We start from the raw sequence: 24,950 nt of genomic DNA on the forward strand, positions 1-24,950 counted from the left end.
CGAACAAGCTCTATCTGATTAACGCGATACGTTTATCTTTTCTTCAAAGAGAAAACGGACTAACAGGCAAGCACCCTTCTTTCTATTATTTTTTTTACTTGGTTTAAATTGTTGCAGCAAAAAGAGATTTGTCAAATGAATCAGCTTTAAAGAACTTCTGGGTGAGCTATAACTCTTCTCTGTTATTCACGAAATTAACAGCTTATCTCTGTTTCTATTGCAAAAAGCTGTCCTGGAAGTGCATTCTAAAGATATAAACAGAAGAGGGATTTCTATTCCGAGGAACATTATATTGTCTGGGACTATTCTCTTTTTGGTCTATTTTATTTTGACGAATCTGCTTCTTCACGACGCCACTAACTGTTTTGATGCTGGGAACTAAATTTGTTTTGTGTTCTTGAACATAGAGAGATAAGGCAGGCAGCTCTGTTTATACTGTGATGTCAACAAGCCTGGAATATTAACCCAATTGTTGCTGAAATAAGAAGTGGTTCTTCTTTATTTTTGTTTTGTTTTGTTTTCATGGTTTTAAAAATGGCAATCAAGAAAGTGGCTGAGAATCTGGAAGTAATTATGTTTCAGAAAATAATGGATGAGATTGAGATAACGAAACAAACCCTGCGACAGGGCAGTAAGGAGCTGAAAATGGAACTGAGCAAAATGACGCAGGAGCTTAAAGAAATAGGGGATCCTGTGAGAGAGGAGAATGAGATCAGAGATGAGAAAAGAAAAAATAAAGGGAAGATACAAGCCCTGGAGATTGGAACAAATGTGGAATTGGAAAAAGATCTGGAGTTTATGGATATTAGAAATAAAATCTACTGTTTGGAATTTAACGTTATCTCTGAAGAAATTAATGAAGATATTAGAGATAAAGTTATCAATGGCTTGGATAATCTTCTGGACTGGAATGACGTGATGGAGCTTGATATAGAGAAAATCTATGGAATTAACTGCAGCCATGTGACAATGGAAAAACTCTCAAGAGATGAGCCAGTGCATTTTGTAAAAAAGAAGAACACAGATATGACTTTACAACAATATTTCAGCAACTTATTCAGAATTGATGGCAAGAAAATATTTGGGATAGAGGAAATTCCCATCAGACTCTTATTATATGACTATGGCTATGACAGCAAGATTATTATGGAATACTGATAATGGAAGATTGGACACTGAAATTACTGGACTTAACAGGACTATTGAAGATGGAAGATGGAACTAATAGGGATAATGGAATAATGGCTATTGAAATTATTGGACCTAACAGATTTTGATGAGATGGATTAATCGATATGTTTATTTGGACTATGGTTATGACAATAAGATTATTATTATTATTATTAACGAGATGGATTAATCGACATGTTTATTTGGAGAAAAATTGATAGATATATTTCTTAAAGAATTGAAACCTCTCTTTGACTTTTTGTGGAAAGAATAAAGTAATGTTTATGAGATTTGATGATTAATTAAGATAACTACTGGAGGAAAGTGATTTTATAATATAATTTAAGAGACAGGATTGTTATATATTGTAGACCTACAACTGATTTGATCTGCGACAAATGGGAAGTCAACATTTTATTTTTTTGTTTAATCATTTTTGTTTTGTTTTGTTTTTTGTCTTTGAATGTTTTATGATTTTGTTTTGTATGTTTTATGAAAATTTGAATAAAAATTATTGTTAAAAAAAAAAAAAGGAAAGAAAGAAACTGCAGAGGTAAATTAGACTACAATCCTATTGTACCCACTTCCTGGGAGTATATCCCATTGAACTCAGTTGGGTTTACTTCAAGTAGACACATATAGGATTGTGCTGCAAGCCATTAGAGGTCAATGCAAATTAGTGCCCTGAGAGATTTTGTGCAACGAGGTACTAGTTCTGGGATTTTTCTGACAGGAATCAAGGAATCAATCAAGATTGATGTGAGATGTAAAGAGTCAGGCTTTTAGTACAGTATCAGGTGTAAAAATCAAGAGGATTTTGCACCAATGCAGGGCAAGATCTGATGGATCTATTATTTTTATGGTCACATCTGGTCTTGAGAAGTGCTTTGTTAGTGGAACATGGGGAGAATCATCTGTGGGAAATTAATACAGAAATGAAGATGGAGGATACTGTCAGGATCAGAAATTCCAGGATCCAGTTGTGAATGGAAGGAAGCTCCAAAATTCTTAAAACTGGATTTATTCTGTTATCATGCATTATGATCAGTCTGGATTCTTCCCCTTGCTTCTTCCAGTTCTCTTGCCACACTCCTAAGACTGTCGCTGTTTTCAGATGGGATTCAGTCACCGGCAAATTCAGGTTATGCAATTATAGCTGATTGGGAGCTCTTGTGCAACAAGCCCACTCCTCCAGAAGACTGGACTTTTTGTGACAAGGAAAGTGATAGGAAAAAAACACTGGCAAGTGTGGGTTAACACTTGCTTTGACATGATGTCATCTAACCTCGCCACAAACAAATCAGAATGGATGTTCATTAAATGGTCAACATAATCTAATCTCCCTGCAAACAAATCCAGGCAAATGTTCAATAAACAGATTGTCCAGTAGTGCCCTTAGTTTTATTTGGTTCTCAGGTTTCATCTGAAAAGGATCTCGGGTCTTCCTGCCCTCATACGGGCAGGGCTTTCTCCATCAAAATGGCCTCCCACATGGGGAGGAAAAATGTCAAAGACTCTGCAGTATGTTTTGTAAGTCTGGCATCAGCAGCCAACCAGGTCAGACACTAGCCAAGGGGCTCAGAAGGGCATTTCATGGCCTGACACAACCACACCACCACTCATGGGGACCCTTGGATTGTCATTTTATTTGTGGATGGGTGGCAGTGCTTGGTTTTGAATGGAAACAAATCTTAGCTCCTATGCACAGCATCTGTCTGCCCTAATTTACCCAAAATGCAACCCACTGCAATCTATAAAATCTATACAATTCAGCCTATAGATTATGAAATCTATAGAGCTATAAAATCTTCAGATTTCATAGATCTATGAATTTGGGTGGGGGTAAAATTAAGATGTTGCCTGGCCACCACAGCTTGACTCCCATTCTAAAGTGGCGCAGCCAACCAGCCAGCCACTGCTGGGTGTGTGTGTGCACAGGGAGGGTGGTGAGTGGTGTTGCTGTTCCACTTTGGTAACAGCAGGAAAAAAATACTATGGGATCATGGCTGGTGGGTGAGAGATCATCGGCATCATACTAGTGCCTGCTGAAGTCTAGCGTCAGCCCTGTGTGGTATGTTTCAGAAAGTCAGCCTGTCCAGTGACTTTCTATTATTCCAGCCCATAAAATTGCCCAGCTTCTCCTGACAATGTCTGAATCCTAGCTGTATTGATAATGATTGCCAAGTTAAAGTTACCAGCACATGTACACCACAATCTGCTTAGAAACCATTAATCGCTTAGAAGCCATTTTGGCATATAAGCAGTATATAAATAAATATCCTACGCGTGGTTCCTCGGAAGTAAGTCCCACTGTGTTCAAAGGGGCTTACTGCTGGGAAAGTATTATAGGATTGCAGCATTAATTAACAAACTCTTGCTTCTATCCCCCTACCTTTCCTCTTCCCGTGTGCCCCTCTTGTCCCACTAAATGTGCACCAGAAGGTTGGGGGAAACCCCAGAACAGATTGGGGGGTGGCACAGGGGAGAAAGTTCATTGCACATGCACAATCCTTGCACTAATGTGACAACTTTGTTGGATCATACAATCTTTACTCTCTAAGCTCAGGTACAATACATGTAATTCAAATGCTCTTCCCCTACTTCCATCTCCTTCCCTCAGTTGTTTCCCAGTTTTTTGGATTGTCAATCCCTTTAGGTAGGGACCTCATATCTGTTCTTTGTAAAGCATCATGTACATAGATGGTGCTGTATAAATATTATCAATAGCAATTATAAATAGTAACATTGTTCTTATCTACTGTTAATCCAGACTGAGATATGAGCCTTTCACAAATGCCTTCAAAGTTTCACTTTGAATGCTGTGCATGACTAGCTTTGAAAATGTTGCAGCTCAAATTACTGTTCATGGGCATAGGTTTATAATTAAGTTAACCTTAACAGTATTTATTGTCTGTGTAAAATAGTTCCTATATCCCCCCACCCTGCATGATTATGTGCAGCCCAGTCGAAACATGTTTACTCTGAAGTAAGTCCCACCAAATTCTATGGCTCTTACTCCCTAATAAGTGTATTACGATTGCAAACTCCATTTCCCCCAGGACTCATCCACAATTTCTTTTTTGATATTAGGAATCATCCTTGTAATATGTGAGCAAGTAATAAACAGTGTATCTCTGAATATGAAGAGTGTCAGTTCACTCACACCACCGAGGGACTGCATGCAGGTTTCTAGGCCAGAAAGCATGCCTTTTAAGTATGCTGCAGCCTCATATTTTTTTTAGAAATTTAGCTCCAAGTACTGTACAAACCCATTTTAAACTGTCTGACATTAAGAAAAAATATCAGTATTTGGCATTTTGTTTAGATTAAATCTATAATTAAATCTAGAAATTTTGTGCTGCCTTTCAATGGAGTATGAATACATCAAAAGACTCGAACCTGAGGGATTTCTTCTCCCTCATTTTCGGTCCCTCAACAAAGGAGAATCGCCATCGTTGACTCTGTGCGCGTTTCCTTTTGCCTATCTTACATTTACTCTGCAAGGATGCCCTTCATCTATAATTCTGCGATCGATTTTCTGACTGCAGCTTGTTATGGCGACTCCGAGGGAGGAAGCACGTGGCCTATTCAGAAAGGGAGTGGAGGCTGTGTTGGGTAGCTGGCCTGTTTTGCAGGTAGGATTTAGTCACCATAGACAGAAAAAATGGAGGGGACGAGATCGTTGAGCGTGCTGGGGGAGGAATGTTGGGGACGTCATAAAAGGGCAAAGCCCATATCTGGAGGGCGAACATGTGGCAACTGCCTCTCCTTCATGTAGGCACAGGGTTCCAGCAATGGGGCGCTCGCTCACATTCTAGTGTTTCCTATGAGTTCGGTTAAGAGTAGAAAGGCAGAATTTGCTGGGCTGTCTTTGTGCGTGATTTCTCCAGCAGACGGAAGCTTACTTTATACGTTTTTATTGTGTGCTTTGGTTGCTGATGTGTGGACTGGATTTATACCTGAAATGTGAATTTGCACAAGTTGAGCAAAATGACCCGTTGGGAGACTGAGGTCGAAGTAAGTTTAGCTGAATTTAATGGGCTCGCAGCGCAAACCTATACATGTCTGTTAAGAAGTAAGTTTCACTGAACTCACTTAGGGCGTACTCCCAGGCAAGTGGGTACAGGACAGCTACATCACTGTCTGATACGCAGAACTGTACAGGAGTGTTGGAAACTGAATCTTGCACAATAAATCTTGCAACTGCTCCTTGGTGGCCATAAGTTGTGTGACTGCAAAAATAATCAAATATATGGCATTTCAGGATAATGTACTTGTAGAACTGTAGGGAATATTCTGAAAATATTTAATGGAATATTTGCTTATTGCCATGCTATACATTCAGTATAAAACACTATTTATTTCACCAAATGGTGAATTATATACGTATAACACTCTGACATGCCATGCTGCTGTCCCAAATCACTGCTAAGCTACCTATGTGATCCAGGTAGAATAACAAATGTAGATAAACTACCAAATTCCCACAGGAGGGAGGGAGGGAGGGAGGGAGAGTGTGAGTGTGTGTGTGTGTGTGTGTGTGTGTGTGTGTGTGTGAGAGAGAGAGAGAGAGAGAGAGAGAGAGAGAGAGAGAAGCACTTTTAGTTGCAACCAACTTAAGAAGCTGTCTCCCTGGAATTTAAATAGATGATGTCCTGACTCTGGAGGTGATCCGGTAATTCATTACCTCAGCCATTACTCAGCTAGAGTTTTGCTTACTAAAAGTCAGAAACCACGGAGGGCATTTTCACCTGACAGTAAGTCTGCAATGCTGTGTGCCCTTTCTTATAAGGAAGTTCTGTTGAACTCCATGGAATAAACATGCATAGGATCAGGCTGTAAAAGCATCTTCTCTGGTTTTTTGCGTGCACATTACTGAATGCTGGAAACATTTCACTGTGACTTCATTTCACATTAGCAAAGCATTTCATTTTTACTTTAATTCCTCCTACCTTTGCAGTGATGTGGGTTTTCCAGAATTTTGAAATGGATTTTTTCCTGTGCAAACTAGGGTAATTTGCATCAGATTTTTTCAGTTTGCATTGGAAATTGTTTGATGTCCTAGAACAGGGAGGGGGAACCTGTGGCCTGGGTGGCAAATGTGGTCCTCCAGGTCTCTGTTTCACCTGTGGGACTTTTCTCAGGCCATACCCCTCACCAGCTCTGTTTTGCACCCTCAAGTGTTTTTGCTTGGGTGGGATGTGTCTTGAACTCTGATGATGCCTCTTGCTTGAATGGAAGATAGAGTGGGGTGTGTGTATGTAAACTAGCCTACTAAATAGAAGATAGAGTGGGTGGGTGTGGAAGCTAGCCTACTCTACAGTGGTAAAATTCACATTTATTGTTCAGCTCGCTGCTACCTCTGGGTCCTGCCCACCACTGGTATGTGCCCCCCCAAAGGGAATGTGGCCCTTGGGCTGAAAAAAGTTCCCCATCCCATCCTAGAAAGTGATCTAATTTAACATGTTTAGTTTACTTGTATTTAACAAAGCTGAAAATGTTGAAACTGCCAAGCTTGCCCAAAACTGTTTTCCAGTTGGCATCCATTCATTATTACTAATATTCTTATGAAATGGAAAATTTTCCACCCCACATCATTCTGAGCACAGTTCTTACTTTGCATGTATTTAGAACAAGTATGGGGGAAGTTAAAGTGAATGAATCAATTTCTTAGGTTCTGCATGGCCAACACACTCTTAACAAAGATTGAATTCTCAGCTTCAAAATGTACCTAGAAAAATGCACATCTTCCCATATAGAAGCCATAAATCTCTAAATGTTTTAATATGGCATACAAATATAATCCCATATAACTTTCAGAATTTAGAACTCTTTGGTACCACATTTAACCCCTTTGCTGATAAGCAAAGTGCACAACTGGTGCTTAACAGGTACAGTTGGATGGTATGCTCTACCCTTGGATATAAATTCACTAAATAAATATGTGCACCTGATTCACATACTAGAAAAATTAATACACGTATACCCTGTACCAGTCTATTATTCCTGTATATTATCCCAGCAAGCAAGTAGAGGCCTATAGCAAGATATATTCAATATGTATTTGTTAGTTAGCCTAAAGGATGGTATTCCCCTTTAGAGCCCCAGCATCCTTGGGTATGCCAGATCACCTCATGACCACCTGGGATCTTATCTAGGTGTTCTAATGAGGACATGATGGCTTGCCCAATATGATGCTGGGAAGGTACCTTGTTACCTCAAAACATGAAAGGAGCATCGTTAGGCATCTGGTCAAGGCTAAGATTATCAGTTGTGCATACAGGTGGATGAGTCAAGGGACGGTCAGTGACAAGATAGGGCAGCAGTTGCTCGTTAACAACAGGTGGACAAGTCAAGGGACGGTCACTGACCAGATAGGGCAGTAGTTGCTTGTTAGCAGAGAATGAGATAATGATATGGTAGGCATATAGTTTGCCAAGGAAGGATGTCAGGGTGTTTCAGTTAAGATAATATAGTTTTCTAGCAATTAGTCTGCTTTTGAAGGTGTCCTGTAACAAGGTCAGAATAGCCAGTTATAGGCAACAGGTGCCATATTATTTTGATGTCTGTATGCTCATTAGTCATTTATGTAATCCTAATAGTTGTATGCCAACTTTTATGCCATAAAAGTGTTTCTTGTGCCCAATGGGGTGTTCAGTCTGACACCAGCTACTGCAGAGCTGTGTGGCTGATCCACTTTTATTGGGCTACTTGGCTGTATGCTTGTAAGTTACTCAATAAATTTTAACTCTTTGTAAGCAAACCTCTTGTCTGCATCTCATCTTTGGTAACCCAAAACAACCTGAAGGAACACAATACAGGTGGAAACTTTGGCTATATTCCGATGAACGCTTACCTGGACATAAACATAGTGGGACTGACATTTTAATAAACATGCCAGGCAAAAGGAAGTAACTTCTTCAAACAATGCGTAGTTGGAATTTGCTTCCACAAGATGTTGTGGTGGCCGCCAACTTAGTTGGCTTTAAAAGGGGATTAAACAAATTTCATGGAGGATAAGATGTATCAGTGACTACTGGCTGCAAACATGTCTCTTGGAATACCAGTCACTGGGGAACAACAGTGGAAAAGCATTATTGCTCTCCTGTCTTGCTGTGGGCTTCCTATAGGCATCTGGTTCACCACTGTAGTAAACTGGATGCTGGACGAGATAGGCCTTAGGTCTGATGTTCTTAATGCTGCATATCTTTGAAGAACTAGGAGCTTTGAAATAACCAGAGGTGAAGATGTAGTAAACTCTTTTATTTTACAGTGAGTTCTACTCTTACGCTTTAGACAGACTATCTTGACACATATGAGATGCATAAATGTTTACCCATATATATTTCTCCATCTTATATGAAAAAATATTAATGCTCCAGGGATTTTTGGAGGCAGTGGTGGTGATGTCACAGATGCTACCTAGTAGGTGCCCATCATAGCCATAACAAATCTGTGTCAGAGGAAGGAAGTAGCTTTTCCCTAATTTAGTTCCTGAAACCAAGCAGAATGCCTGAACAACAGTTTTGTTTTAAGTCCTTTGATTTCGGTGGCTCTACGCTGACTGTGATTAACGTTGGATGTCATCCTGTGTGCAAGTTTGAGGGCAGGGAACAATGTATCAGACCAGCTCCAGCACTCCTAATATTTCTGTCTTCACCCTAAGCAGCTTCACCTCATTACCTGTGAGCTTGTTCCTGCAGAACTGTCCAGCTGCTTTTTATGAATGTGGCTTTGTCTTCTTCTGATGCAGATCGCAGTTGAAAATGGCTTTGGAGGAGCATACAGCCAAGAGAAAGCTGAATGGATGGTGGGGGCTGTGGAACAATACTTCCAAAGCAATGGTGAGGTACCTAAGTAAGAATGTTCTACTGAAGAGGTGGGGAACCTCAGGCCCAGGAACCTCCTTGGAACTTTCCAAAGGCCACACCCCTCATTGACCCTCCTTTTCACCCAGTGTGTCTTTGCCTGGCTGGAATGTGTCCTTAAGCTCTAATAATGCCTCTTGTTTGCCTGGATGGAGGATAGGGAGGGGTGAGTGAGCATGTGGAAAAACAAGCCCGTTGTACAAAAGGTAACATTTACATTTGTTGCCCCACCTAATTTTTGCCACTTGCCCCACCCACCACCAGCATGTGGCCCTCAGAACGTTGCCTAGAAGGGAATGTGGCCCTTGGGCTGAAAAAGGTTCTCCACCCCTGTTACATTGAGTCAGATGACAGACTCCGTGGGAAATGGACTGTTCCTCTTTTGCCTGCTATGGTATATCCAAGATAGGGACAGATGTTGGATGGGGTACAGCTGTGGTTATATTTGTTCATCACTTTTTACAAAATGTTTCAAAGCGAATTACAAAATAATAAAATACAGAACACCTTCTTAAATATTTAAAATCCCTAACATGTAACAGTAATAAAAGTGTTTGCCCATGAACAACAATAATAAAGACATCCTACCCCACTGCAGTAAAAGATGGAACACCAAACTGGGTTCTGTTCATCGTTCGTGAGAACTGGAGAGTCCCAGCCTTGTTTGGATCTGTCTTGTGTGTGGCACCACACAGTGAGGAGTCCCTGATCTTACTTCGTGACATGGCAGCTAACCCAAGTCAAGCTGGTCTCACTGTGTCCTAGAAGCAGCAGCAGTAGCAAGAGAGCTGCTTGGCACAACACGTAAAGCAGCTTGTTCATTTAGTGTTACCGTAAATCAGGGTCCTCATTATCAGTGAACATTGGTAGGTCAAGAAAACCTGCCTGAACATTCTGAAACGAAGCAGACAAAAACAAACACGGGAGAGCTGTCTTTATTACAGTTTCATCATGTAAACTGGAAGTGTCACTCGGTAGCTAAGTACAATTGACTTGGATCCCAGGAGGGGCATGTGATTTAACCAAGCTCTGGGGCCAAGGGTTCTTGTGTCCAGCTCTGACAAGAGAGAGTTAGTGAAGTACTTCTTGACACATATGAGTTAGGAAGTACTTCTTTACTCAGCGCATAGTTAAACTATGGAATTTGCTCCCACAAGATGCAGTAATGGCCACCAGCTTGGATGGCTTTAAAAGAAGATTAGACAAATTCATGGAGGACAGGGCTATCAATGGCTACTAGCCGTGATGGCTGTGCTCTGCCACCCTAGTCAGAGGCAGCATGCTTCTGAAAACCAGTTGCCGGAAGCCTCAGGAGGGGAGAGTGTTCTTGCACTCGGGTCCTGCTTGCGGGCTTCCCCCAGGCACCTGGTTGGCCACGGTGAGAACAGGATGCTGGACTAGATGGGCCACTGGCCTCATCCAGCAGGCTCTTATGTTCTTACAGAGAGGCTGGGAGCTCAGGAAGGGCTTTTGGGGTTCTCTTGGGCAGGGCACTGTCTGTGAACCTGATTCTGTTCCTTTAAGGCAGGGATGGAGGGACCTGTGGTTCTGCAGGTGTTGTTGGACTCCCAACTCCCATCACCCCATGGCTAGCAGTGAGGGATTTTATTATTACATTTTTTAATCCACCTTTCCTCCAAGGAGCTTAAGGTGGCATACAAACATGGTTCTCCTCCTCCTGTTTTTAACCTCACAACAACCCTGTAAGGTTGGTTAGGCTGAGAGACAGTGACTGGCCCACGGTCACCCACTGAGCTTCATGGCTGAGTGGGCATTTGAATCCTGGTCTCCCAGGTTCCAGTCCAACTCTCAAACCACTACACGCAAGTTGTAGTTCAGCAACTTCTGGGAGGGATCACAGGTTCCCCAGCCCTGCTTTAGAGCATCTCTTATGGAATTTCTGGCCATTAGCATTACTGAAATCTTCCCTCTTTACAATACAATATTTTACTCCTTGCCCATCTCCTCTGCAGCTGACTTAGAGCCAGAAGAGATAGAAGACTTCCTTGCTGAGTTGATGAACAATGAATTTGACACTATGATAGAAGATGGAAGCTTGGTTCAGGTATATGCAAGACCCTCCCTTCCCTCTCCCCTGCACCTGCTTTCTAAGGCCTCTTTGAGATATGTATATATACTATTGGGATGAAAGCATCTCCTGCTCTTAGAGACTGTACAGGTAATTTCACAGGCCATGTCTCTTTTGGCTGCTTCCTGCAAAACCAAACTCTGCAACCATAGAGATCAAGTTCAGGCTCAGTGAAGGATGCACTTTGGACTTAATGTTGGACCTTGCAGCACAATCACAGCAAACTAATTCCTCTTTTTTTAAAAAATAAATTCTTCTGCCCTTAGAGGAGGGCTGGGGTATCTGTGGCCCTCCAGATGTTGTTCGACTACATCTCCCATCATCCCTGGCCATTGGCCATGCTGTCTGGAGCTGATGGGAGTTGGAGTCCAACAACATCCAGAGGGCCAAAGGTTTTCCAGCTCTACCTTAGAGGAAAAGGTTGTTTTCTTTGTCCCACCTCCCTTTCAACTGTATCCATATCTTCTTTCATATAATCCAGCCGCGACCTAGACATTTTAACTGACTCTTGCCTCCTGGCTGATCCGATTGCAATTTACCACTGTGGGGCACTCTTGCTACATGTACTAAAGTACTGTAAATCCACAACAGAGAAGGAAGGTGTCAGATCAAGTTGCATTCCAGATCCCGAGAGCTGAGTTTTTCCAAACGTTTTGCACTGCACAGGGTAGTATAATGAAGAAAGCCAGAGTTCTTGTTGGTTGTTTCCAGAGCAAGAAATCCTGTCTTAAAACACTACCTAAGCTGTTTGCTAGAACGATTTTAAAAACATGTTTTTGCTTTTCTTTTAGTAGGATCAGGTGTATCCAGTCATTTGGGAGTGAGTGTGGTATAGCAGCTAGCATTAAAGACTAGGGAGACCTGCTTAGCTGCAGAATTTCCTGTGTGACTTCTGGTCAGTTGCTGCCTCTCGGCTCAGCCTTTCTCAGAGGATTAATGCAAGGATGAAATGGGGAGGAGGGGGGCACCATGTATATCACTCTGAACTCCTTGAAGGAAGGATGGGATAAAAATGTAATGTCCATTGCTCTCACTAGAGGAAGTGAAGGCCATCAACTTGGATGGCTTTAACAGAGGATTAGACAGATTCATGAAGGATAAGACTGTCAATGGCTACTAGCTGTGATGGCTGTGCTCTGCCTCTGCCATCAAAGGTAGTATACCTCTGAATACCAGTAGCTGGGAACTGCAAGCGGGGAGAGTGCTCTTGTACTGCAGTCCTGTTTGCAGGCTTCCCATACGCATCTGGTGGGCCACTGTGAAAACAGGATGCTGGACTAGATGGGCCACTGGCCTGATCCAGCAGGCCTGTTCTTATACTCTTACGGATTTCATGATATATTTAATATCGATGAGCTTAAGCTACTAAGCTGTAATTACAAAGACAATTATGGAACACTGATTTTCACTTAGGTCTAAATTCCAGATTGTTCCGCAGAGTCTGAATGGCTACAAAGTGACCATTGCAGTGAAAGCGATTTCAACAGATCTGCCTTCTGGAAAGCTAAGAATGATCTTTGCTAGATTTCCAGATTATGACACTGGAGGGATGTGTTTATGTCAAGACTGCAATTCTTGACACTTGTTTTTGTGGGGCAGTTGTGCTGGAGAGCCTTCCTTTTTTCCTAGAATGCCCTCTGTCTGAAGGTCAGGCAGTCACTAGTGGTGCCTGTTTTGGCCAAATAACTTTATGGCTCTCCGACTTAGAAAATGGCATTGTTTCTGAGGGAGTGTAAATTACTCATAAAGCAATCACAGTTCACCTAGTAACTTGGCTTGGTGGGAGGTCTAGCTTCCCAGCTGAAGAAGTTGGCAGAAGCTTCTCCCAGCATGAAAAGAGAGAATGTCCTAGAAGGAGGGGCTTGTAAGCCAACCCCTCCTTTCTTCTTAGGAGGGGTGGGGCACGTCAAGACCTTGTGACTTGCTCATCGAGTAGCATTTGGGTCCAAAACAACTCATGAGAGCGCTTCTGATCCAGGCTCAGCCCTCTTAATACTTGCAGATGGAACCAGCTATTCCCCACTACAAGTGGCATTCTTTTTGCCCTATATCTTGCTGTATTTTGTTAGTATTAATAAATGTATAATAAAACAACTGCCAGCTTTAGCAGTAGACATGCAGATACTTTAACAGCACAAACGTCTGGGTTTGGTTCTCTACTCTGGGAGCTGTGTGTGATCTGATGAAGATGTGGTTCTAGTGCCAGCACTAGAGTAGGCATGGCTGCATTGCTTAGCCCTGGGAAAGTTCTTGTGTGCTGATCATGGAAAAAGACGACCCTCTTCCCACGCTGTAGGTAAGCCAGCAACTGTGCCTGTTCTTCAGTCAGTGCCAGCAGGGAGATGGAGCAGCAGTGCATGAAGCCATTGTCCAGCTGGCTCAGAAGAAGCAAGAGGCAAAGGTGGCAGCTGCAAAATCAAAACCAGTGGAAGAAAGCAGCAGCGAGGAGGATCAGGAGACCGAGGAAGAGGTACAGCAAATCACCTGCACTGAAAAGTAAAACTGTGACCCCCATCTGTGACTTGTTTTGCATAACCTCTGATCTGCCGGCTTTTTTCATAACCTGATTTCAGTTTCTTCAGAATTTGGAACTCAGTAGGATGGCAGGAGAATGGGAAGAGAAGGGAAACACAACTGAATGCCATGAAGGATGGATAACTAACCTTCATAGTGCAGAACAATGGTCCTGAAGACTGGAGCCTTTTATGTAGGCCCCATCTAAACTTTTCAGATGATGAGATTTAGGAACTGGCTATTTAATTCAGTGGAGTTTTTAAAATTGCAGTTGGTTGGATGGACATGAGAATCATGCGTCCTTAGGCTTGCTCAGGGAGAGCCTGCTGTTAAGCATGTTTGCTTGAAATCCTAGGGACTATTCCTTTTTGTATTTTTCAAACAATGGGGATAGAAACTGGTCTTCAGCCCAGAACCTTAAAAAAAGTAATTGTGTGACGTCCTAGAAGATGGTGATTACATCCAATCACTGACATTGTCTCATTTTTCTCCCCTACCCAGGCCATGGATTGCAGTGCCTCTCCCAGCATGAGTGGACCACAACCCAGCCCACCTCCTTCTTCAGACGCAGATGTTGAAGATGGTTGGACCTTGGTGAGGAAAAAAAAATGAAGAGCAAAGGATAAATACCATGACTGCAACAGTTTTGCTTGAACTGGTGTAGCCGGGACAGGGTTGGAGAAATGGAACTGGGTCCTTCCCAACGCCACCCCCTAGGCTTGGGTATTTCTTTACAAAGTGTTGAAAGGAGCAACTTAGGTGGCGAAGATATTTTCAGTCTTGGTGCATCAGGCTCCTGCACAGGCCTAAGCACATTGCGTAGACGCTGCTGCTTGTCCCTCTGCTCCTGACTTGGTAAACGCCGTCCTATACTGAGTGGCACACAGGCTCAGATGCATAAAGGGTTGAAGTTCCTTGAAGCCATTTCCTTTTCAACGAACAGAAGACCACCTTCCACCTTGGCCATCCCATGGTTTGAAAGGGTTGTTGCATCAGTAACATAGATCCTTTTGCAGGGAAACGCCTTCCTCTGTGGCGAGGCACTGGTTTCAAGGTATCCATTGCCACTTTCAGAAGACTAAATCAGGCCAGTATCTTTCCCACCACCACCCTCCTTGCTGAAAGGACTGTGGCCTCAAGCTTATTCAAAGAGATAGATAAGCAGTAACAGAAAAACAAAATCGTGTATTTAAAAAAAATTATGGACAATGGAAAACAAAATACAACAACAAAACTAGAAAGTAACATGGACAATACACAAATCCTTGGTTGTGGGATAGGGCACTTCTCTCAATAGAAGTTCCCCTTTCCTAACCTCTGTAGTGGCCAGCCACTGTATATGAGCAACAATAAAATATTATTTTGGTAAGATTTTGTATATCCCTTAATACTGACTTTTTTAATATGAAAGTTACATGCACTACCTCTACACCACGGTGGGGAGGGGTGGGTGGGGAAAGAATGACAAAGAATAGAGATAGGCACCACCAGGAGCCCTACATAAACAGGCCAATGGGTCAGTTTTTGAAAAGGAAGCCCCACATGTAAGTTGAAACAGGATACGGAGGGGGAGAGAGAAAAATATTGGAAGGGTCATAGGAAACTCCACAATAATTCAATAAGGATCAGAAGAGAACTTAATAACATCAATTGTTTTTAAGTGCACCGTATCGAGGGAAAGCAACTACATTTGAGAATAGTGTATGTGTGTCTTTCAGGTTTTCTCTGCCCCTTATAGTAACAACCCCCTCCTTTGGCAAAATCCACTGAGCATCTGCACAAGCACCCTATTCTATATGGCATGGGGTTTGGCTGTTCAAAGCCATTGTATTTGCTAAGCCTTGTTGATGGCTGTATATTAGCTGTGGTAGGCAAATAGAATTTCAGTGTATCACTCTGAGCACCAGATAGTAAAATCGAAGAACAGGAATAGCTGTTGCTGTTACACCCTACCCATCTGTCTCTCTAAAGACAAAATGAAATATTAGATTGGGGGTTCCCAAACTGCAGTCCACAGACCACCAGTGGTGCACGAGCTTCATTCAGGTGGTCCACAGCATGTCTATAAAAATACAATTAAAAATCATGCATCTAGCACATTACTATTGGTACAACAGGCAAAAAAAATCAGTAAGCAACCTGCCAAGACCCTCAGCAATTTTCAAGTGGGCCATGGGGGAAAACGTTTGGGAACTACTGCATTAGGTGAGCCTGCCTTTGAGTCAGCAAGGCAATTCTTACGTTAATACTGAAATGAATTTTGAAATAAATGGAAAATGGGGTATTTTAAGGAGTGGGCTTAATTGTTAATTGGTCATTAGCAACAGGTTTTTCTAACTTACTGGATTTTCATCAAAAAGGATAAATCCAGATTAAATGGGGGGGTCTCACATTTTGATGAAGATGTTATATGGACGCTGCAAAAAATGCATGCATGAGGAGCACCAATCCCACAATAAAACCAATGATGTAGCATGAACAGCAGGCTAGACCATGGGTGGGCAGACTTCAGCCTTGTGGGATCTACTTTTCTTTTTAACTAGAACCCTGAGATCCACCAACCAGATCCTTGTGCAAAAGAAATATATTTAGAATTAAAGGATACTGAGCTCAGGATTTGTTCTGAGTAGCAAAACTAGCATCAAACCTGCTCTTACTTCATGTGCAATTTGTTTTTGAACATTTATAAATGCAACCAGTCTATATACAATCCAGTTGAACGTGGTTGGCTTTTGCATCCACCTAAATGCTTGATTTGATCTGGGAGATGTAAAGAGGCAATTTAAAGAGATGGACCTTTACTGCAATCTGAAAGATATGGGGACCTTTTTGACTGGAAATCCAAACCAGCCTCACCTCTGATCTGCAATATTAACAGTGGCCTATAGAGTGAATTGTTGCTTTCCTTTTTCTGATGACCTTTGATCAAGTTTGGAGATAATAGAAGCAAATCTTCTGTATCTAATGACCTGATTTCCCACCCTACAGTTCTGCAATCCTTCACCCACTTACCAGAATAATCAGGCTTAGTTCTCAGTAGACATGTATAGGATTGCACTGAATGGCATCTATACTTTCAAAGCTGCAATCCTATGCATGGTTACCTGGGAGTAAGCACCACTAATCAGCATGGGTAATTGTATATCTTAATGAAGTTGCACATTAAAGCCAAAAATAAGTTTGAAAAAAATATTGCACATATTCAGCTTCCCCAAAAATTCTGCTTTTCCTCAGAAAAAATAGGGAAGGGAGGAAGGTTTTTCTTCTATGGCTTCAACATTTCCAGAAATGTTATATCTCTAACTTGGTTTAGGCATACATCCCTTTGTAGTGTCAGGAGGCAACGCTTTGACAGGATGCTCCATGGGGGACTTTTCTCCCTCTCAGTATGTCTGTTCCCTGCTAACTAAACGCTCCTGAAGATTACATTTTCCACATTTCTTTGACATGATCAATTATTGGCAGCTGCTTCTCTATTTTTATTGTTTGATTTAAGTGGCCTTGTCTGCAATTTTATTGCATACTTTCATGTGTTGAAAGCACCTTGGAGCATAATTTGACATTTATAAAAAAAATCCCAAACACAATGTGGAAGAGTGATTATTACAGAAATAATGTTACCTACACCATTGTGCAGCTCCATGCACTATAGCAAGGCTTGCACAGGAGAACTCTTGGGTGGATTCTGCCCTCGGATCCACAGCATGGTAGAGGAAGAAACAGTGAATGGGAGAATATGGCAGCAACTCATCACTGTGGTCCCAGAGGATTGCCTTATCAGCAAGAGGGAACCCCATCTACTGTAGCAAGGAAAAGAAGCCTGGCTCATTTTTCGTCTTTAAACTGGTTCCCACATCCCAGCCTAGAGGGGCTTAATCAAAGCTGGTCCTGTTATGAGAGAGACTTAAAGTCATGATGGTCCATCTGCTAATTCTGAGGCAGGCTCAAATCAGCCTTTGGGGTCTGAAAGTGGTCAGCAGTGTGAGGAAACATCACAAAAGCCAAAATGCCACCTAGTCTCACACAGATAAAGGAAGGAGGGTTACCAACAAGGCAGACAAATGCTTGACAGGGGGACCCCCTCATTCTCTCTCCCCTGCCCCTGCTGCCTGCATTACACTGAAATAATTGGTTCCATGCCGATGATAAAATCTCTCACCACCACCCCACAAATTCTTTAAAACACTGCAGTGGACATATGTTCAGTAAGTGCTAAATAAGCAGTGAGGACTGGAAGAACAGATCTTGGTCCAAAACGCAAACGAGGGGGAAGCGCATGTTGGAAGGAAGACATCCACCTGCTCAGATCCATTTCTCCCTGAATAGAGGGTGGGAGGAAAGAAAAGAATTGGAGGTGTTGGTTCCCATATGCTGCTACAGCTAGGAAGACGAACTGGCCTAGAGTAAGAGTCAGTGCATGTTGCGTGCATCACCTCTGCAGCTGGGAATGGCTGGAAACCTTGTGGCTGAGGACAGGTCTTTTTTTTTTATCACAAAAAGGCAAGAGGTGGCCCTATTAATGCTGACTAGGAAATAAAGGGGAGAAAGTGCCAGAAAGTGAGAGAGAGAGAGAGAAATGTTCAAGTATACTGATCAGAGAATGGTGAACAAGTTCCCAAAGCGGGCAGTCTGTTAATTCCTCATTGCCCAGTCTCCACATCTAGGTTCTCTCTGCCTCTGTATCCTCATCTGCCTCCAGGATGGAAGGCGGTCCCTTGCCTTCTTCTCCACGGCCTGCCCGGCTCAGCACCTCCATCCATCGCTGCTGTAACTCCTCAGTCTCGGGGCTGAAATACCAGCACAGGTGGCTCTGGCTGATCCGGAAGGCATGACGTCGATCCACCCGCTCACCGGGTTCCGGCAGGTTCACCTCAAAACCAATCAGAGGCATCGAGCGCTGGGCCTTGACGTCCTGCAGAAGGAGGGACAGGACGATAGGTCAGGATGCAAAAAAAAAAAGGCCAGGCTATGAATTGCCTGCAGAGCATAGTATTCTATCCTCCCAGCACCGGGCAGAAATATACTTTAACGTCAGGGATGGAGAATTTTTTGTCTTCCAGCTGCTGTTGTGCAACAGCTCTCATCTCTGATCATTAACCATGCTGGCTTGGGCTGATAGGAGTTGGAGTCCAACATCATCAGGAGGACCACAGGTTCCCCATCCCTGCTTTAAGGCAATACATAGCCTCACCTTGTTCTTTCCTTCCAGACTGAGATCGCAAATAGGAAGCAGTGGGCAGCAGAATGGAGTGGTGTAGCCATACCTGTGGGGCTCCATAGATGTACAGCACCAGGGGTTCATTTTCAGGGATGACAAACCAGCCTTTGTGCCAGGCCTTCCCTCCTTTTCCCATGTAGTGCAAGAAGCTGCAGATCACACTGTTCTCTGCCACCACAGAAGCCTGTTTCTGCAGAAGGGCCAGAGAGATAATTGTAAGGTCCACAGTCCTATTCACCAGTACCAGCCAGCCCATCAGCACAGGACATAACTATGTCATTCAGAGTCATAAAGTTGGAAGGGATCTCAAAAGGCCATCTAGTGCAACCCCCCTGTAGGAAATCTAGTATTACAGCATCTCCCAGCAGGTGACCAGCCAGTCTCTGCTTAAAAACCACTAATGAGGAAGAGTATGACACCTTTCCAAGTCAGTCTATTCCACTGTCAAACAACTTGTATAATCAGGAAGTTCTTCCTAATGCTTAGTTGAAATGCCCTTTCTTGCAATTTGAACCTGTTGGCTCTGGTTGTGTTGTGTTATTAAGGCTAGCCAGTGCAGTATAGTAGTTAGAGTGCTGGATTAGGACTGGGAAGATCTAGGATCAAATTTCCACTGAATCATGAAGCTCACTGAGTAACCTCAAATTAACCTCTGTTGTTGGTGAGGGAGAACCATGTAAGTCAGCTTGAGCCTCCTGGAGGAATGGCAGGATAGATGAGTTACTATATCTGGCCATTCTTGCCCTTTCCAATATCAGTATGCGGACTTCTACATAGTCATTGGTGGTGGAGACAGTGCACAGTTACAGACAAAAGTTGGGGAAAGCTGCAGAATTCAGCTTCCTGAGCACTCAGCTTTCATTTAAAAGACAAGAAAAAGCAAGTTTCCAGCTCTTATGATTGCAAAGACATGCCAGAAAGCACGTGGGTAAAATCTGAGAAGCCAGAGGAATTGCAAATAAGATTTCCAGTGGTATTGATGATGGGGCATCTCTGCTATGAATCTCCCTTCTAAAGGTTTCCAGAAGCAGTACAAATTATGCAAAATGTACGCACTGCAAGATAAATCACACTAACTAAAAGAAAGCATGCAAATTTGCTTAACTTCCATAAAGTAAAGAGGCTTCAGAATTTTCAATTATCATGCTGCAGAATTTGGATTACTTAGCATAGAATTTTAATAGATGCATTTATCCCAGTGTGCACACGGCTCTGTATGTAGAACAAGAGAACACAAAACTCTTTATAAAAACTTTGTTCATGGTAAGTGCAGGGGTTAGAATGTCAGACTAGTTCTGGGGAGACCCAGGTTAAACTCCCCACTCAGCCATGATGCTCAGTAGTTATTGATATTGAGCCAGTCACTGTCTCTCAGCCCAGCCTACCTCACAGGGCTGTTGAGAGGATAAAATGGCAGCGGTGATGGTGGACCATGCATACTAACCACCCTGAGGTCTTTGCAGGAAGAGGATAAAACTGAATGTATATATTATTTATTAAAGTATTATTTTTATTAAAGTCCATAAGAACACAATTGCCTCTTTGCTGCATCAGTCAAAAAGATCCATTTAGTCCAGCCAGACACACCTAGGATGCTCACAGCCTGAATAAAGGATGATGATGATGATGATATCAGCCAGATTCAGGCATAATATAGTTTGAGTATCTCTCTAAGAATGTAAGCAACTTAAATCTGCACCAATAGGTCAACCACAGTTGACTCATTTGCCACAAACTCCATTCTGTAGTATTAGTAAAGATAAAATTAAAACAATGGCATACACATGAGGTTAAGTACTTTGTCCTAGTTGGAAATAGCATGCCAAATGGGACAGGGGAAAGGGAAGGAGGTGAGAGACTATAAGGGAAGACTGTGTCGAGCACGGGCTGAGCGAGATCCAGCTGCTCAGCCCCACCCCCTTGCCCTCAGATGCTTTTCATAGGAGCTGCTGCCTTGTGAGACACACTTAGGAAAGACAAGGAGGGCAGGAAATGCAGTCTGAATAATCCCGGTTCCGTATTCCATATAGTTTCTAGTGAGACTTTATTTTGTAAGTCATTTTGAAAGCCTCTCAGGGCTATAAAGTGGGCTGTAGGTATAATTAACTAATTACACATGCAGGATAGAGAACAGGACAAGGGGAAGTACAGAGAGCCTCTCCTAGAGTTTCCATTAACTTCAGCAAACTCTTTAAAAAATGTTATTTTAAAAAGCTCATTATCTGCAACTTTAGCTCAGTGGTAGAGCATATGATTTCTTTGTAAGGAGAAGGTCCCAGGTCAGTCCCTCAATTCTCCCAAGTTAAAAGCACCCTCAGGCAGCAGGGCTGGGAGAAAGCAGTACGTGACATTTTGGAGAGCCATCAGTAATAATAATAGCAGTAATAAAAAATTCATTATCCATTCCTCACCAGAAGGTCCCAGGACAGGTCACAACAACATAAAATATTAAAAACGGTTTAAAACACATTTACAACTAGAAAGAGTCCTAAAAATATATCTCTCAAGTGTCAAAGACCAGGGTGAAGAGCATTCGCTGAAAACTGTATAGTGAAGGTTGTAGACACAACTCGGGGGGGGGCTTTCACAACTTAGGGGCTACTACAGAGAATGCCCTCTTCCAGGCCACCACCCCCTGAAATTCTGAGGCCAGGTGAACTACCAAGAGGGCCTGCTCTGCCATTCTCAACACCTGAGAGGGTCTGTAAGGAAGGAGGCAGTCTTTCAGATATTTGGGCCCTAAGTCATTTAAGGCGTTAAGCACTAGCATCAGCACCTTGAATTGGGACTCAACCAGGAGGACTAGAAACTTAAAAACAGCATTATTCTGAAGAATCTGATGGCTACACTGAAAAGCAAGACAATCAGGAAAATGAACTCTGTGATCAATATTGCATTATGTGGCCTTTCTATACTTCCACAGCCCTGGAACGATGCTTATGGAAGGGAAATGGAAGTGTGCATCTTCATTTTACCATAAGCCAGCATGCAGGCAGGTTTGCCACTCATTTTAGGGTGCAGCATCCAAAGGAGGAGTCCCCAGGGGGGAAAATGCTATAAGAAGCACAGAAAAGAGAAAGTTGATAAGGCTGCATGAGAAGCTGCAAAGGACAGGCTAAAGTGAGGGGTGATTCTCCAAGAAGTGGCACTGAAGTAAGCCAACCAGTAACAGAAGAAATGGCTCTGCCACCAACAGGACTTCAGATGGGGAGACTATCTCACCTCCAGAATGGATCTCCGACGCTGAGGTGTATTGGGATGTGGGATGGGACTCGCAGGGGAGCCCTGTAGCGTTGTGTAGCAGTCAGTGCAGACACGGTTGGGCCGGTTGTTGTCATACACCAGGCGGGCCCGGAACTCTGAACATTTCCCACAGACAACCTACAACGAGCCAGAGAGATATCAGCTGTGGCAAGGCAGTCAGTGACTTCAGAGCCAGCTTATACATTCAGCAGAATCAAGGATTAAAAGGTTTTCCTGGATTTGGCATGAGGTTTTCCCCCACCGCTGCCTCCTCCTCCTCTTCCTCCTCCTTCTGTGGCCCTCAAGGTTACCCTGCTCTAGAACATGCCTCAGACCTCTCTCCAAATGTAATGAGATCTATAGGCAGGCACAATGGATGAATTAGGGTAGGAAAAGTTCCCTGCAGGCAGACAACTTTTTAAAATTATTTTTTAAACCTACACTCTGGACAACAGGTTTCAGGAGGAGACATTAACTTGTAGACCAGATTGGCTTATTATGTGTTGTGTACTTCACCCTCCCTCCAAGGAAGCTACTGTAGGGAAAAGGGGAAAGAAACGAGGGGGGCAATGGGGAGTGAGAAATAACACAGCCCCACTGCTGCAAAACACTCACATGGCCACAGGCCCGGCAATGGTGCCTCCGCTTGGTGAGGGCATTGAACGGCTCCTTGCATTGCATACAAAGGGTCACCTCTTTTTCCCGGATTGGTGTGGGTGCCCGTCGGCCCAGCTCGCACCCCTGTATGCAGGACAGGAAGAAAGGTAATATGTACCATGCATCAAAAGGTGGACTTCTACGTCTAGCTGACCAAAATCTCAATGTTCAGAGGTAAGTAGCCAAGGTTATATGTAGTATCAAAAGGCCACAGAACTGCAAAAAAGATTCAAAATGTACTGTAGGTTCAGAATTCAGCTCAGATTCTTAAGAGGCTTTGATTTAAAAAACAGGAAATTTCTAGCCCTTGGGATAAAAGATATATGCTTGAATGTATGTGCAATGCCTAGTGAAATCTCAGAAGCCAAAGGAATAACTGAGCAAGCTTTGCAGTGGCCGAGGGCAGGGCTTCAGTGTGCTCTGTACAGCTCTTTACACAGTCCTGTGAAGCAGAGTTAAGCCATTCAAAATTAGAGAAAGCATAATTTATACAGATTGCAGAATTCTGGGATTTGCTGCAGAATTTGGGTTACTTTTGCTGCAGTTTTTTAAAGCACCCACAGTACTGGAAATAGCCCTCAACTGGACCACGTTCAGACATACTAAAACACACTGTGTCATCAAATTCCTGCAATTACATGCGCACAAAGCTAGGACTTACTGGCGAATTGGGTGGTGTTTCATCCTCACTGACCAGCTGCTTGAACGTCTCCAGAGTCTGCTCGTGTTTCTGAATTGTTGCTTGTATCGCCTGATGGTTTTAACAATAGAGTGTTTGTGATCACAAATAAACAGGCCTCTGAACTGGGAAGTGGAGCAGAATCTCAGCCTTCTTCAGTGAGGAAAAGGGCCACAACGAAGGGACAAGCAGGCTTAGGAATCCCTTGTGTTCATATTTCTCTCCAGTCCCAGTCTGGCTCATACTGGTGGATGGCTCAGGGAGATAAAAGCTCCTGTCTCTCTCTCCAAATCTCTTACTCATCTTTATTGTCAACCTCCTATTTTCCCTTTCATGCAGGGGTGCAGGCACTGGTGCAGATGCATCTTATGATGCAACAGACCTGTGCATGACAATATAGAGTGCCCTGTCCAGGGCCATGGGGCTGCTGCACCCTCAAATGCACACCAATTGAACTCACTGGCAAGTTCTGCACAGCTTAGGCATGGTGGCCCACACCGCTAGCCACTGAACTGTCAAGAAGCTGACTCGGCCGACACAGGGTCATTCCACATCACATTATTACTAACTGAAGCCTTGTCACTTCTACAGTACCTTTCCTGTTGGATCTATGCAAGCCATCCATTCAAACATCATCCAGAAGTCCTACCCTCTTCCATTATTAATCAAAAGAAAGCTCTCTCCTCCTCCCCTCCCAGTCCTCCTGCATGAAAGAAACTGGGGGGAAGGGGGGTTCCTCTATTTCAGAGGTGGAAAAACTGTGGCCCTCCAGAAGTTGTTGGCTTTCAACTCCCATCAGTCCGAGACAGCATGGCCAATGGTCAGGGCTGATGGGAGTTGTGGTACAATAACATCTGGAGCACCACATCCCCATCCCTGATCTACATTCTTCATCTTTCACGGTGATAAGACAGCCTTCTGCAGTAGGTAAGAAAGACCAGCAATTACCTGGATCCAGTCTCGCTTCTCCTCTTCAGTCCTAAGGAAGAATGAGAAAGGTTGGAAGATATGTTAATGGGGCATTTGCAGTAGACTCAGGGAAGGATGTACCAATTAGCCTGATCTTAGATGGTGGCTGGGAGGAACAAGGGGAATGGATATAGGGCTCCCATGGGCACAACCCAATGGAAGATAAAATGCAACAGAGGAGAGTTACTGGGATGAGAAAGCCATGCTGCCAGATGAGGGACAATTCTTTTAGCTCTGAGAAAGGGAAAGCTAAGTGACTGGTTTTGCTGGCTGTACCTGGCCTGAAGCTCTAGGGATCGCTGCTTCCCTGATACAAGGAAGGTCCGGGGTACATTGAGGCTGCTGGTCTCTTTCAGCTGCAGAGCAGGAAAGAAGGAAGGCACAAGGGCTGTTCACAGATGCATACATATCCTTTGATCAGCTGGAGTGTCAAGAGCAACTTTCCTGTGCAAATGAGTCATCTTTACCCATCAAATACAGCCATAAGAACTTCCCCCAGCTAACCTTTGACTGAGTGACAAGCTTTTGGAAAATGGTTTCCAT

The 24,950-nt window shown here is 43.2% G+C and overlaps 3 protein-coding genes across 4 annotated transcripts in view; 1 reads left to right on the forward strand and 2 right to left on the reverse strand.

Annotated features, from left to right (window-relative positions):
• WNK3 (WNK lysine deficient protein kinase 3) overlaps positions 1–4,647 on the reverse strand; it is a 164,091-nt gene extending 159,444 nt beyond the window's left edge. Inside the window, exon 1 of the mRNA XM_061614118.1 lies at positions 4,570–4,647. The gene's annotated coding sequence lies outside the window, so the exon portion shown is untranslated. The remainder of the gene's footprint in view (positions 1–4,569) is intronic.
• A 46-nt stretch (positions 4,648–4,693) lies between these two features.
• Positions 4,694–15,010, forward strand: TSR2 (TSR2 ribosome maturation factor). Of its 2 annotated transcripts, none has more exons than XM_061614128.1 (5): positions 4,694–4,805; positions 8,924–9,014; positions 11,012–11,103; positions 13,424–13,597; positions 14,143–15,010. In XM_061614128.1, exons 1-5 carry the CDS (start codon positions 4,725–4,727, stop codon positions 14,251–14,253), a joined length of 549 nt encoding a protein of 182 aa, XP_061470112.1. In that variant the 5' UTR covers positions 4,694–4,724; the 3' UTR covers positions 14,254–15,010. The 2 variants fall into 2 exon arrangements, with proteins under 2 accessions (XP_061470112.1, XP_061470113.1); XM_061614129.1 differs by lacking the exon at positions 4,694–4,805 and adding an exon at positions 4,912–5,187.
• Positions 14,807–24,950, reverse strand: part of FGD1 (FYVE, RhoGEF and PH domain containing 1) — a 57,920-nt gene continuing 47,776 nt past the window's right edge. The window contains exons 12-18 of the mRNA XM_061614123.1: positions 24,684–24,763; positions 24,387–24,417; positions 23,421–23,510; positions 22,718–22,843; positions 22,082–22,240; positions 18,906–19,049; positions 14,807–18,553 (exon numbers count right to left, since the gene is read on the reverse strand). Coding sequence (XP_061470107.1) covers positions 18,302–18,553; positions 18,906–19,049; positions 22,082–22,240; positions 22,718–22,843; positions 23,421–23,510; positions 24,387–24,417; positions 24,684–24,763 — 882 coding nt within the window. The 3' untranslated portion in view covers positions 14,807–18,301. The remainder of the gene's footprint in view (positions 18,554–18,905; positions 19,050–22,081; positions 22,241–22,717; positions 22,844–23,420; positions 23,511–24,386; positions 24,418–24,683; positions 24,764–24,950) is intronic.

Source organism: Rhineura floridana, chromosome 3 (genome assembly GCF_030035675.1).
Source record: "Rhineura floridana isolate rRhiFlo1 chromosome 3, rRhiFlo1.hap2, whole genome shotgun sequence".
Lineage (NCBI taxonomy): Eukaryota > Metazoa > Chordata > Lepidosauria > Squamata > Rhineuridae > Rhineura > Rhineura floridana.

Excerpts from the sequence above, each read along its gene's own strand:
- TSR2 (XM_061614128.1), top strand. The coding sequence starts at position 4,725 with ATGGCGACTCCGAGGGAGGAAGCACGTGGCCTATTCAGAAAGGGAGTG. Across the intron at positions 11,104-13,423 it reads AAGATGGAAGCTTGGTTCAG|GTAAGCCAGCAACTGTGCCT; the intron begins GTATATGCAAGA and ends CCCACGCTGTAG. Across the intron at positions 13,598-14,142 it reads ATCAGGAGACCGAGGAAGAG|GCCATGGATTGCAGTGCCTC; the intron begins GTACAGCAAATC and ends TCCCCTACCCAG.